Source organism: Rana temporaria, chromosome 3 (genome assembly GCF_905171775.1).
Source record: "Rana temporaria chromosome 3, aRanTem1.1, whole genome shotgun sequence".
Lineage (NCBI taxonomy): Eukaryota > Metazoa > Chordata > Amphibia > Anura > Ranidae > Rana > Rana temporaria.
The window spans coordinates 393,309,959-393,322,126 of NC_053491.1; the positions used below are offsets into that span (position 1 = coordinate 393,309,959).

Sequence of the window (12,168 nt, forward strand, 5' to 3'; positions counted from 1 at the left end):
GTATGCAAATTGCATACTAACGCCGATTCACAACGTTACGCGATCCCTGCGTACGCAGTTTACGTCGTTTCCGTACGGCGTTTTTCGCGTAAGGCTGCCCCTGCTATTAGCAGGGGCAGCCAATGCTGCGTATACCCGTCGTTCCCGCGTCGTGAAATTTCAAATTTACGTAGTTTGCGTAAGTGATTCGTGAATGGCGCTGGATGCCATTCACGTTCACTTTGAAGCAAATGACGTCCTTGCGACGTCATTTGCCGCAATGCACGTCGGGAAAGTTTCCCGACGGAGCATGCGCTCTACGATCGGCGCGGGAACGCGCCTAATTTAAATGATTCCCGCCCCCTACGGGATCATTTAAATTGCGCGTGCTTACGCCGGGCATTTTGCCGGAGCGCACACGCAATTTACGGATCTACTGCTCCGTGAATCGCGGGTAGCGCAGAAAATTTGCGGGGGCGCAGGGCAAAAACGATGCCCTGCGCCTACGTAAAAAAAGCGCAAGGCTACCTGAATCTGGGCCACTGTATTTAAGCACATAAGCTACATTTTGTGTTGAAAATAACTGAATCTAAAACTCTGTTGGGTGTAACAAGATTAGTCTTTTTCTTTTTTGCTGATCCGAAAAATGATCCGATCCGTGACTCTGATCCGAGGATCTATCCGATCCGTGAGTTTTTTGATCCGTTGCACCCCTAGTGGTAATATGTAGGCAACACACTGGCAGTGTCAATTGTGACAATTTGTGGGCAACACATTGCGAAAACATATACCATATAAACCACAGCCCTGAATTCATCCATTTTGAAGTTTCATGTTATTTTGGTATGAATTTGATATTATACAAGCACATTTTAAAATCACTAAAATGTTTTCTTTTCTTTTAACTAGACAGGTCACAAGTGGTTAAATAATACCAAGCAACCAGTAAAGGATACATCAGTAGAGTTGTCTTTGGAGACGGTAAGAGCTTCGTAGTCACATCTCCCCTACTAATACATTTCTCTTTCTGACCATGTGTATGTGGGGACAAGAAAAGTGGCCTTTAACGCCCAGCTGCCACATGAGTGCTTCCACGGCGACCTGAGGTTGGGCGCTGAGAGCACGCTCACTGTGTCCTCCCAGCACAGTGACCAAGCTGTCGACAGCTCTCCGTTGCAACTTCTGATTGGGAACCAGCGGCCAAGCACGTGACCTCAATGAGAGCCAATCACAATAATCACATGATTTAAAAGCAGAGCCACCACCTGGGCATTAAAGGGAGGCAGCATTAAGGAGTTAAAGTGTATGTAAATCAGTTGTTTTAATTATGTATGGTATCACATCTCACTGTATAAATTTTATGAAGCTAATCGATTTTGTTTTTTTTCACAGCGGAGATACGACAGAGTATCTCAGATACTCCGTCGTATCTCTCAGAGTATCTATGCGACTGATTCATAGAATCAGTTACGCATAGTTAGCCCTAAGATCCGACAGGTGTAATTGTTTTACACTGTCGGATCTTAGGATGCAATACCGCGGCCGCCGCTGGGGGGAGTTCACGTCGTAAACCAGCGTCGGGTATGCAAATTAGGAGTTACGGCGATCCACGACGGTTTTTCGCGTTCGCTACGTCACTGCTAGTCTAGTTTCCCGTCGCAAAGTTAGTAGTCGTTTTGGGTGCCCTAACTTTACACAGCACACGTATGTGCTGTATAAAGTATGGCCGTCGTTCCCGCGTCGAAATTTAAAAAAATTTTCTTCTTGCGTAAGACGTCCGGGAATACGGAAGTACGCTATGCACGTCGCCGTTCGAAAAAATTACGTCACTTCGCGCAAAGCACGGCAGGAAATTCAAAAGGGAGCATGCGCAGTAGGTCCGGCACGGGAGCGCGCCTAATTTAAATGGCACACGCCCCTTTGAATTGCGCGGGCTTACGCCGGAGGCCGCTGGCATAGGTTTTCATTGCAAGTGCTTTGTGAATCAGGCACTTGCGATGAAAACTTGCGGCGGTGTAACGTATCTACGATACGTTACGCCGCCGCACTTCTACGTGAATCTGGCCCTTAGTGCCTCACAATTAGCAGCAGCGTTTTCAGCTTGCCATGATTTCAGTTGGCCTTTGGGCTGCCAAGCTGGTGGACCTAATAGGCAGCCTAATGGCCACCTAAAGAAATCGCATAATCAAATAAACATAAAGTGCCGGTGCAATGCAGAGTAATCAGGGTCTCTGCTCTCTGTTATAAATTGTCATCTACCGGTAAGTCTTTTATGCATATAAAGGTTTATACATTTTCAGAAATTGCATTGTGTGTGAGTGTTAAATGGCCATTCTAAATACAAGTAATGCTTAGTGGGGAATTTACATAGAACCTATCACAAGCTATATACCAGCAGATATGCAGAGTACACAGTATGATGTTTGTTTGGGGAAAGGTACATAGTGGGTTAGCGCATTGAAACCCTAAAACCATTGACTGGATTAGCCTTTGTGTGCTGCTGCTGTTGGTCATTTTGGGATTGATTTACTAAAACTGGAGAGTGCAAACTATGGTGTAGCTGTGCATGGTAGCCAGGGCCGCCATCAGGGGGGTACAGGCAGTACACCTGTAAGGGACCCGGATGGCAACCCACTTTAAAAAAAAGTTTTTTTTTTCAGGGGTCCGGAAGTCCACAGGGCCCCAGATGGCAACCCCCCTTTTTTTTATTTATTTTTTATAAAAAAAAATATATTTTTTTAACATATTTTTATTTTTTATTAAAGGGCCATTTTTTTTTTTTTTTTTAGGGGTCCGGAGGTCCCCAGGGGCCCGGAGATCCCCAGGGCCCTTGATGACAACCCCCCTTTTTTATAAAAAAATATATATATATTTTATATATTTTTTTTATTTCTTTTTTATATATATATATATATTATATTATTTATAGTAGAAAGAAATGTTTGGCAACCTTCTTGGTTGCCTTTTATTGATAAAAGTTTTCAAACACCACACATCACAGCAAAGACAGGGGCATACAGCTGACGTTTCGCACTACAATCAGTGCTTACTCATAGCTCATATTATATATATTATTATTATTATTATTACGATTATTAAAGGGCCCAGAGGGCAACCCCCCTTTTTTATAATTTTTTTTAATTTATTTGTTATATATATACACAGTATATATATATATATATATATATATATATATATATATATATATATATATATATATATATATATATATATATATATTATTATTATTATTATTAAAGGGCTCAGAGGTCCCCAGGGCCCCATGTGGCAAACCCCCTTTTTTTTTTATTTATTTTTTATTAAAGGGCCCAGAGGTCCCCAAGGCCCTGGATGGCAACCCCCCCTTTTTTTTATAAATCTTTATTTGTATTTTTTTATATTTATTTTTTATTAAAGGGCCCAGAGGTTTCTTTTTTTTATTAAAGGGCCCAGAGGTCCCAGATGGCAACCCCCCTTTTTTTGTATATTCTTTTTCTAAAAAAATTGTGTGTGTGTGTGTGTGTATATATATATATATATATATATATATATATATATATATATATATATATATATATGTGTGTATTTTATTAAAGGGCCCAGAGGTCCCCAGGGCCCCAGATGGCAACCCCCCCTTTTTAAAAATAAATACATTTAAATATATATTTTTTATATATATATTTTTTTCTTTTTATTAAAGGGCCCAGCCAGAGGTCCCCGGATGGCTACCCCCCTTTTTTATATATATTTTTCTTTATTTCTTATTTTTTTGTAAAGGCCCACCCCCCCCGCTTCTCAATTCGTGGCAGCCTCCCCGCTCCTCAATTTTAGGCGACAGCACCCCCCCCCCCGGTTCTCTTCTCCATGCCTGAAGCTGTGTAAGAGGCCCCATAATTCCTGATGGCGGCCCTCAGCTTCTAACTCCAGCTTGTTCAATTAAACGTTGACAAAAAACCTGAAAGCTGATTGCTTACTATGCAGAGCTGCACCAGACTTTGCACTCTCCAACTTTAGTAAATCAACCCCATTGTGACAGGATACATTGGGCCAGATTCACAAAGGACTTACAACGAAAGTGCGCCGTCGTATCTATGCGACTGATTCATAGAATCAGATATGCCTCACTGTTGCCAAGATACGACCGACGTAAGTCTCCTACGCCGTCGTATCTTGGGTGCATATTTACGCTGGCCGCTAGGGGTTGCTTCCGTAGACTTCTGCGTCGAATATGCAAATGAGCTAGATATGCCGATTCACGAACGTACTTGCGCCCGGCGTATTAGTATACGCTGTTTACGTAAGGCATACGACCGGCGTAACTTTACCCCTCATAAAGCAGGGGTAAGTCATGTTAAGGTATGGACGTCGGAACAGCGTCGTATTTTACGTAGTTTGCGTAAGTCGTACGTGAATGGGAATGGGCGTAGGTTACGTTCACATCGACTAAGCATTGAGCCGGCGTAACTTAGGGAGAAAATTTGACGTGATACTGAGCATGCGCCATTCTTTAGGCGCGTCATTTACGTGGGGTCACGATTCATTTCCATACAACACGCCCCCTACCAGCCTACTTTGAATTACGCGGGCTTACGCCGGCCCATTTACGCTACGCCGCCGCAACTTACGGAGCAAGTGCTACTGCACTTGCCTGTCTAAGTTGCGGCGGCGTAGCGTAAATAGGATACGCTACGCCCGCACAAAGATGCGCCCAGATACGTGAATCTGGCCCATACTTTGTTAGGTTGAATAAAGACACCAGTCCATCCAGTTCAACCTGTGTGGGGGTGTTTGTGTATTATGTCTCAGCCACTTCCCATATCACTGTACATTGTGTTCAATAAGATGGCCATTTAAGGTTTTTTTGAAATTAGTGACATTTCCCACTGAAACCACCAATTACAGAAGGGAGTTCCACATTCCTACCGCTCTAATGCCTTGTACACATGATCGGTTTTTCCTGGCGGTAAAAATTCAGGGAGGGAAAAACCGAGAACCTGCTCGATAGCTTTTTCCCCCTACACACGGCCGGGTTTCCCGACAGGAAAACTGCCACAAGAGTTTTGGTCGGAAACACCCGGCCGTGTGTATGCTTCACCCATGGGGAAACTGCCAGCTTAAAAAACGCCGGAAACCCGGCGGGAAAAAAGACAACATGCTCTTTTTATTCCCGCTGGGATTTCTGGCGGTTTTCCTGTCGGGAAAACTGCGATGGAGCATACACACGGCCAGGAATCCCGGCCAAAAGCTCTCATGGCAGTTTTCCCGCCAAGAAAACCGTGTGTACGAGGCATAACAGTAAAAAACCCTTAGGCCCCGTACACACGACCGAGTTTCTCGGCAGAATTCAGCCAGAAACTCGATCGGAGCTGAATTCGGTCGTGTGTACACTTTTCACTGAGGAAGCCAACGAGGAACTCGTCGGGCCAAATAGAGATCATGTTCTCTATTTCCTCATTGTTCAATGAGGAAAGTTGGCTCGCCGAGATCCTCGGCGGCTTCAACACAGAACTCGACGAGGAACTCGATGTGTTTGGCACGTCGAGTTCCTCGGATGTGTGTACGGGGCCTTACTCAGTTTAGGGTTTACACAGCTTCTCAACCAACTTCATTGAGTGGTTGCGTGTCTTCTTGAGTGACTTGAGAACAATTAATTTCCTCCCTATGCTGGTATCACCATTAACATATTTGTATATTACTATCATAGCTCCTCTTAAGGGTCTCTTCTCCAGGGAGAATACGTTTAATTGTTCCTCATAACTCGTGTCCTCCAGTCCCCTTATTAGTTTTGTTACCTTTCTCTGGACTCTCTCCAGTTCCAGTATATTTCCTTCTGAGAAATGTAGACCAGAACTGGATGGCATACTCAAGACGTGACTGAACCAGAATTTTGTAAAGTGGTAGAAGTATAGGGCCAGATTCAGAGAAGAAGTACGCCGGAGTATCTGCTGATACTCCGGCGTACTTTCAAATTTGCCGCGTCGTATCTTAATTTGTGATTCACAAACAAGATTTGACGGCATTTGGCTAAGATCCGACAGGCTTACGGCTTCGTACGCCTTTGGATCTTAGGCTGCAATACTTCGGCCGCCGCTGGGTGGAGTTTGCGTCGTTTTCCAGCGTCAGGTATGCAAATTTGCTTTTACGGCGATCCACGAAGATACGCGCGTTCGTTACGTCGTCGCTCGTCGTTTTTTCCCGTCGTAAAGTTAAGAGTGCTATTAACATGGTGTAAAATTACTCCACCATGTTAAAGTATGTCCGTCGTTCCCGCGTCAAATTAAATTTTTTTTTTTTTGGCGTAAGTACGTTACGCATGTCGCCATTCACAAACACGTTGGGGTGCCGTAAGTTCGCGCAAAGCACGGCGGTAAAATTGCGAACGGAGCATGCGCAGAACATCCGGCGCGGGAGCGCGCCTAATTTAAATGGTACACGGCCCATTTGAATTGGGCGGGCTTGCGCCGGACGGCTTTACGGTACACCACCGTACGTTTACACGCAAGTGCTTGGTGAATCAGGCACTTGCGCTGAAAACTTGCGGCGGTGTAACGTAAACGGGTTACGTTACGCCGCCGCATTTGTACCTGAATCTGGCCCATAGGTTTTATCTCTGGAGTAAATACCCTTTTTAATGCATGCTAATATTCTGCTGGCCTAGCTTGCTACAGCATGGCATTGCATGCTATTTCTGAGTTTGTCCTATACTAGGACCCCTAGATCTTTCTCCATCCTGTATTTCCCAACGGTTCTCCTCCCTAGTGTAATGCATGCATTTGAATTTATACCCCAAGTGCATTTCTTTACATTTCCATATATTGAACCTCATTTGCTTTGTGTTTGCCCACCTCTCTATTTTATCAGCAGGGCTTTGCCGGCGGTATACCCGCGGTGCCCACTGATTTCAATAGGCAGGAGCGGTGGAGGAGCGGTATACACACCGCTCCTTCACTGCTCCAAAGATGCTGCTAGCAGGACTTTTTTTACTGTCCTGCTAGCGCACCGCTCAGAGACAGCAGCAGCTCTTTCAAGGCGCTTTGCCGTCGTATCTCTGTTTCTATCTATGCGGCTGATTCATAGAATCAGTTACGCATAGATCGCCATAAGATCCGACAGGTGTAATTGTTTTACACTGTCGGATGTTAAGATGCAATACCGCGGCCGCCGCTGGGGGGAGTTCGCGTCGTAAACCAGCGTCGGGTATGCAAATTAGGAGTTACGGCGAACACCGACGGTTTTTCGCGTTCGCTACGTCGCCGCTAGTCTAGTTTCCCGTCGCAAAGTTAGTCGTTTTTGTTGGTGCCTTAACTTTACACAGCAATGGTATTGCTGTGTAAAGTATGGCCGTCGTTCCCGCGTCGAAATTTTAAAAATAACGTCGTTTGCGTAAGCCGTCCGGGAATACGGAATTACGCTACGCGCGTCGCCGTTCAAAAAAATGACGTCACTTCGCGCAAAGCACGGAGGGAGTTCGGAAACGGAGCATGCGCGGTACGTCCGGCGCGGGAGCGCGCCTAATTTAAATGGCACACGCCCATTTGAATTGGCCCGGCGTAGGTTTTCATCGCAAGTGCTTGGTGAATCAGGCACTTGCGATAAAATATTGCGGCGGTGTAACGTATCTAGGATACGTTACGCCGCCGCGATTCTACGTGAATCTGGCCCATAGAGCCTGCAAAGCACCCCAGTGTGAAAGGGGTCTAAGTGTTACTGTGCTGAAGCAGGCACAAATCAGGTCTCCTACCCTGCCAGATAGGGCTGTGTCATGTAGCAAGAGCAGTATAAATCTTAGGACTGAATGGACAGAAATACAAAACCTTTAGCAAAACAGCTGCCATGCATATATTTTGATCTCTTTATTTAGATGTTGCCTTGAGTTCAGCTTTAAATCTTTGTACTCGGTTCCTCTGTAATTATACTCTTGCTCATCCTTTTAACTATACACTACAGTGACAACTCTGAAGAAAGACGTGTCATTCTATAATTAGAAGAACCGCAGTCATTATGGATCAGAAAGTGTTAATGGCTGACATGCAGATAAGAAAGAAGTTTATATGTAAATTGCTGCACAATGTTGCTGTATCTTTTTAACAACATCTCGGTGCTGTTTACTACCATCGGCAAGGCAGCCAGACGAGAACCGGGCTATTAAATAAGAATTAATTTAATCAGCCAGCCGCTTCCAACTTTTATGTTCCAAACTATTTGCATCGTTTTTGGAAAAGCATTGAAAACACAAAGATCCACAGTCATAAATATGAATTTGTTGTGAAAGCAATATGGCTGTATTTTGAAGGTGATTTTTGCTTTTCAATAATTTAGCCCTCATAGAAGTGATATTTCAAGTTCTAGGTGGAGACTGGCTGTCTATGGGCCTGTGTAGAAGGGGTCTGTTTGGGTACATTGTGTTGTGCGTTCACTCTCAGCGGCGTGCGGAGGCTTCTAAGCAAAGGCAGAGCATGTGTTTGAGCAGTTGTTTACCTGCTGGTCCCAGGGGCTGAGTTCGACTTTTTCCTGTGACTGAGGAGCTTTGAAGTAGCAGAGCGGGATCTTAATAGCGCCAGCTGCATCCAAAGAGGTGCGAAGAAAGGAAAGTCGTATTTCACAAATTAGGTTCAATCACATGGGCGCAGAGAGCCACACAACAAGAAAAATACGCTTATCTTATCCTCAATGTTTGTGTACAAATCAATGACAGGCTGCTGCTCTCTGCTGGGGGAGGTGAGAAAACCGAGCCATCGGCAATGTTCGTGGCTCGGTTCTCAGTGAAGAGATGCCGGGGGACAGATGCAGCATCGGTCTGATGCTACATATACCTAGGTAAGTATGAATAGGCAGTTACATCAACAGTTTTTTTCTCTTTTTTGGAAAAAGAATTTATACAAATGAATTGTAAACACCCTTGTCAGTGTTAATTGATTTGACTCAAACTTCTAAATGCCACTTTTGCTGGACAATTTGGTCTGTTAACCGCTTAAGAACTGGCCGCCGCAGTTGTACTGCGGCAGGTTGGCTCCCCTGCACAAATCGCCGTCATTGTACATCGGCTCGTGCAGGCGCAGTTGCGGGCAGGTGCGCATACCGCATGCTGCTGGTGCATGCCCGCGGTTCGGGCGGACTCAATGTCCGCCGGCGACCCGTAGTACAAGGGCAGAATGGGGATCTGCCTTTGTAAACAAGACGGATTCCTATTCTGACAGATGACATGACAGAGATCTAATGTTCCTAGTCATCGGGAACAGTGATCTCTGTCATGTCCCTGACTGTCAATCACCGGCTCTCTGCTCTGCCCCTCCAGCGCTCACTGAAGTGCTGGGCTGTGGAGTGGGCAGGAGCGGGTGGCTCAAGCCATCGGCAGGTCACTGAGGCCCCGTACACACGACCGAACATGTCCGCTGAAACTGGTCCGCTGACCAGTTTCAGCGGACATGTTCGGTCGTCTGTACGTCCGACCGGACAATTTTCCGGCGGATCGGACAGGTTTCCAGCGGACAAATGTTTCTTAGCATGCTAAGAAACATGTCCGCTGGAAGCCTGTCCGTCGGACATGTTCGGTCGTCTGTACAGACTGACCGGACAGGTCCGATCGGCCGCCATCCCTCGCATGCGTCGAAGTGATTCGACGCATGCGTGGAAGCATTGAACTTCCAGGGCCGTGCACGTCGCCGCGTCATCGTCGTGGCGACGGCGCGGCCACGTCAGTGCGTATCGTGTCCGCGAGGATTTCTGTTTGATGGTGTGTACAACCATCAGACAGAAATCTCCGGGCGGACATGTCTGCTGAAAACGGTCCGAAGGACCGTTTTCAGCGGACAGTCCGTCCGTGTGTACGAGGCCTGAGAGGCTGAGCCAGCTGCCAGTCCAAGCTTCTGGGCGGATGCCAACCATCTGGTCACAGAGCCTTGACCGGGTCTGTGACGTCAGCCAACAGTGGGCTTTAGCTGTCGGCTGGAAATGAGTCACAGGAGTGCAGAACTATCTGCAGTCCTGTGATCTAAGTGCAGCCAAAAAACGAAAAAAAAATAGGCAGGGAGTGGGTAAGGGACTAATCGCCAGTATTATCTTCCTGCAGCTGATCTATCTATATTACTGAGATGGCTATATTGGTAGAGCCAGGGCTTTGCTTCCTCATGTCAGAGCCTCCAGCGAGGAAAACGATAAAAGGTACTGTAGTAACCACCAAATCAATTTCCAAATCTTCTGAGACCTTCTGTCAGACTTCACACAGCAGATATAGAGTTATGGGGCTGCACGTGTATGCCTAGGCACCCTTACACACCAAGTGTACTACTATTTTTCAGGAGCAATTCCAGAAAAAGAGTACATTTTTCAGGGTACTGTCTAGGCATGAATAATGTTTTTAAACGCTCCCTAAAACCTAACAAATCTTCACTTCAGTTCAGTTTCATTTTAAAGTGGTTGTAATCCTCAGACTTGAAAAAAGCATATCCCTCTATAGTGTGTACATGTTCAAATTAAGAGCATCAAATGTCATTTCTGTCTACTGCTTCGATCCTCTACTATCTGCACTTCTGATAAGTTTTCCTGACCCCAAAAGATAAAAAGGTGACAGGGCAGGGAGTTCCAGCATACAGCTTGTTATTTACAGCCTCAGCTCTGTTCCTGTGTGCTTTGTGAAGGGGGTGTTTCTCTTCTCTCAAATTGGCTCTCGGCGCTCTCCTCAGTGAGCTCTGCAGAGTGTGACTTCAGCTCTCCGCCCCCTTTTTTTTCTGGCAGCTGAGACAAGCTGTATCACCTGCGGCAAGTCAGTTCACTGGGTATATTTAAGGGTTCACAACCCTTCTTGTCATTTTGCCATCCCATTTAAAATAAATAGACTGACGATAACCCAGTGCACCTTAAAGTGGATGTAAACCCTCCATACACCCAGTGTTAGGAGATTTTCTCTTCCTGGTTAACACAGAGTGTGATGTCTGAGAGAGAGAGTCTTGTAAAGCGCAACACATGCGAACTGAATCGCCTCTGGGCGCTGTATCCATTTCATGGGTAAGGAACCCCTTGACCCCAGAAGAGATGGGTTTTAATCTTTCTCCTGAAAGCCAAGTGGTCCGACTCCAGTCGAATGGTGGTTGGTAGTGCATTCCACAGGCGAGGTCCCTGTCTGGGCATATAGCCAAGATAGCTAACATTGCTGATTGGAGGAAAGGCACACATCTCCTCTCCTCATAGGCAGAGACTCTCAGAGGTGTTTTGTAATAGGACCTGCTCTCTGCTAATCTATTTTAGCAACCTCCCCAGACAGAAATATCAGGCTGCTTTTGTTTAAAATGTCTGAGAATTTGTCAGGAGTTATCAGGCTGACAACATAGGAACAATTCAGGAGAGAGCTACAGGACTTGGCTCTCTTGGAAATTTCATGAATCGGGTTTACATCCACTTTAAACGATAACACATTAGTGTGAATGTGTGGCTACATGTACTGTATATAAAAAATTATAAAAATATAAACATCACAAACTAGGCGTTTGCCCAGCTCCTCTGAACGTCTTTGCTCCCGGCAGGAAAAAGGCAGGGTTAAAAACGGGCCTGGTGTTTTGCAAACGTGTTTACATGTTTAGGCACCTTTAGATACGTTTAGAAGTGTCAAGTGTTTTTTCTGTTCAAACGCTCCCCTTCTGAATGCGCTGGGTGTTTTTCAGCCTCTAAATGCCTGTAGATGCTTTAATGGGCATTTTAAACAGAGTGTATGAGGCCTTACGTATACATTTAATAATGTGAACTTTTTGAAAATACATTATAATTTCCTTTTAAATCTGGTGAAAATTTTGTTTTTCTGTTTACTCCCGGCAGATGGAACATATTCTCCACAATAAGATCAATGCGCACTTGAAGGATGTGTTTAAATCTTTCCTGTCACATGACCCTAAAGGTTCAGGGATCATCTACAAGGATCAATTGAAGAAAATCCTTCAGACATACTGCCCGTCTTTGTCAGATGACCACTATAATATGTATGCCATTTTGTTTTGTGTTCTGTTTTTATATTATTATCATTGGTGCTTTTATCTAATCAAAAGTATGTGGACATCCTTTTACTTTGTAAAGCATTGCTCAAACTGTTGGTGCTATAAAAATTCTGTATAATATAATAATAATCCCTCCAAAGTTTATGCTAAACATGCAAAGACATTAGACCATTGTAAGCTTCCAACCAGTTTGGGGTAGACCATT

The 12,168-nt window shown here is 45.1% G+C and overlaps 1 protein-coding gene across 1 annotated transcript in view; it reads left to right on the plus strand.

The window, feature by feature from the left end:
- The window catches only part of EFCAB6 (EF-hand calcium binding domain 6), a 257,858-nt gene that overhangs the window by 146,976 nt on the left and 98,714 nt on the right, over positions 1-12,168 (plus strand). The window contains exons 14-15 of the mRNA XM_040345822.1: positions 889-960; positions 11,788-11,948. Coding sequence (XP_040201756.1) covers positions 889-960; positions 11,788-11,948 — 233 coding nt within the window. The remainder of the gene's footprint in view (positions 1-888; positions 961-11,787; positions 11,949-12,168) is intronic.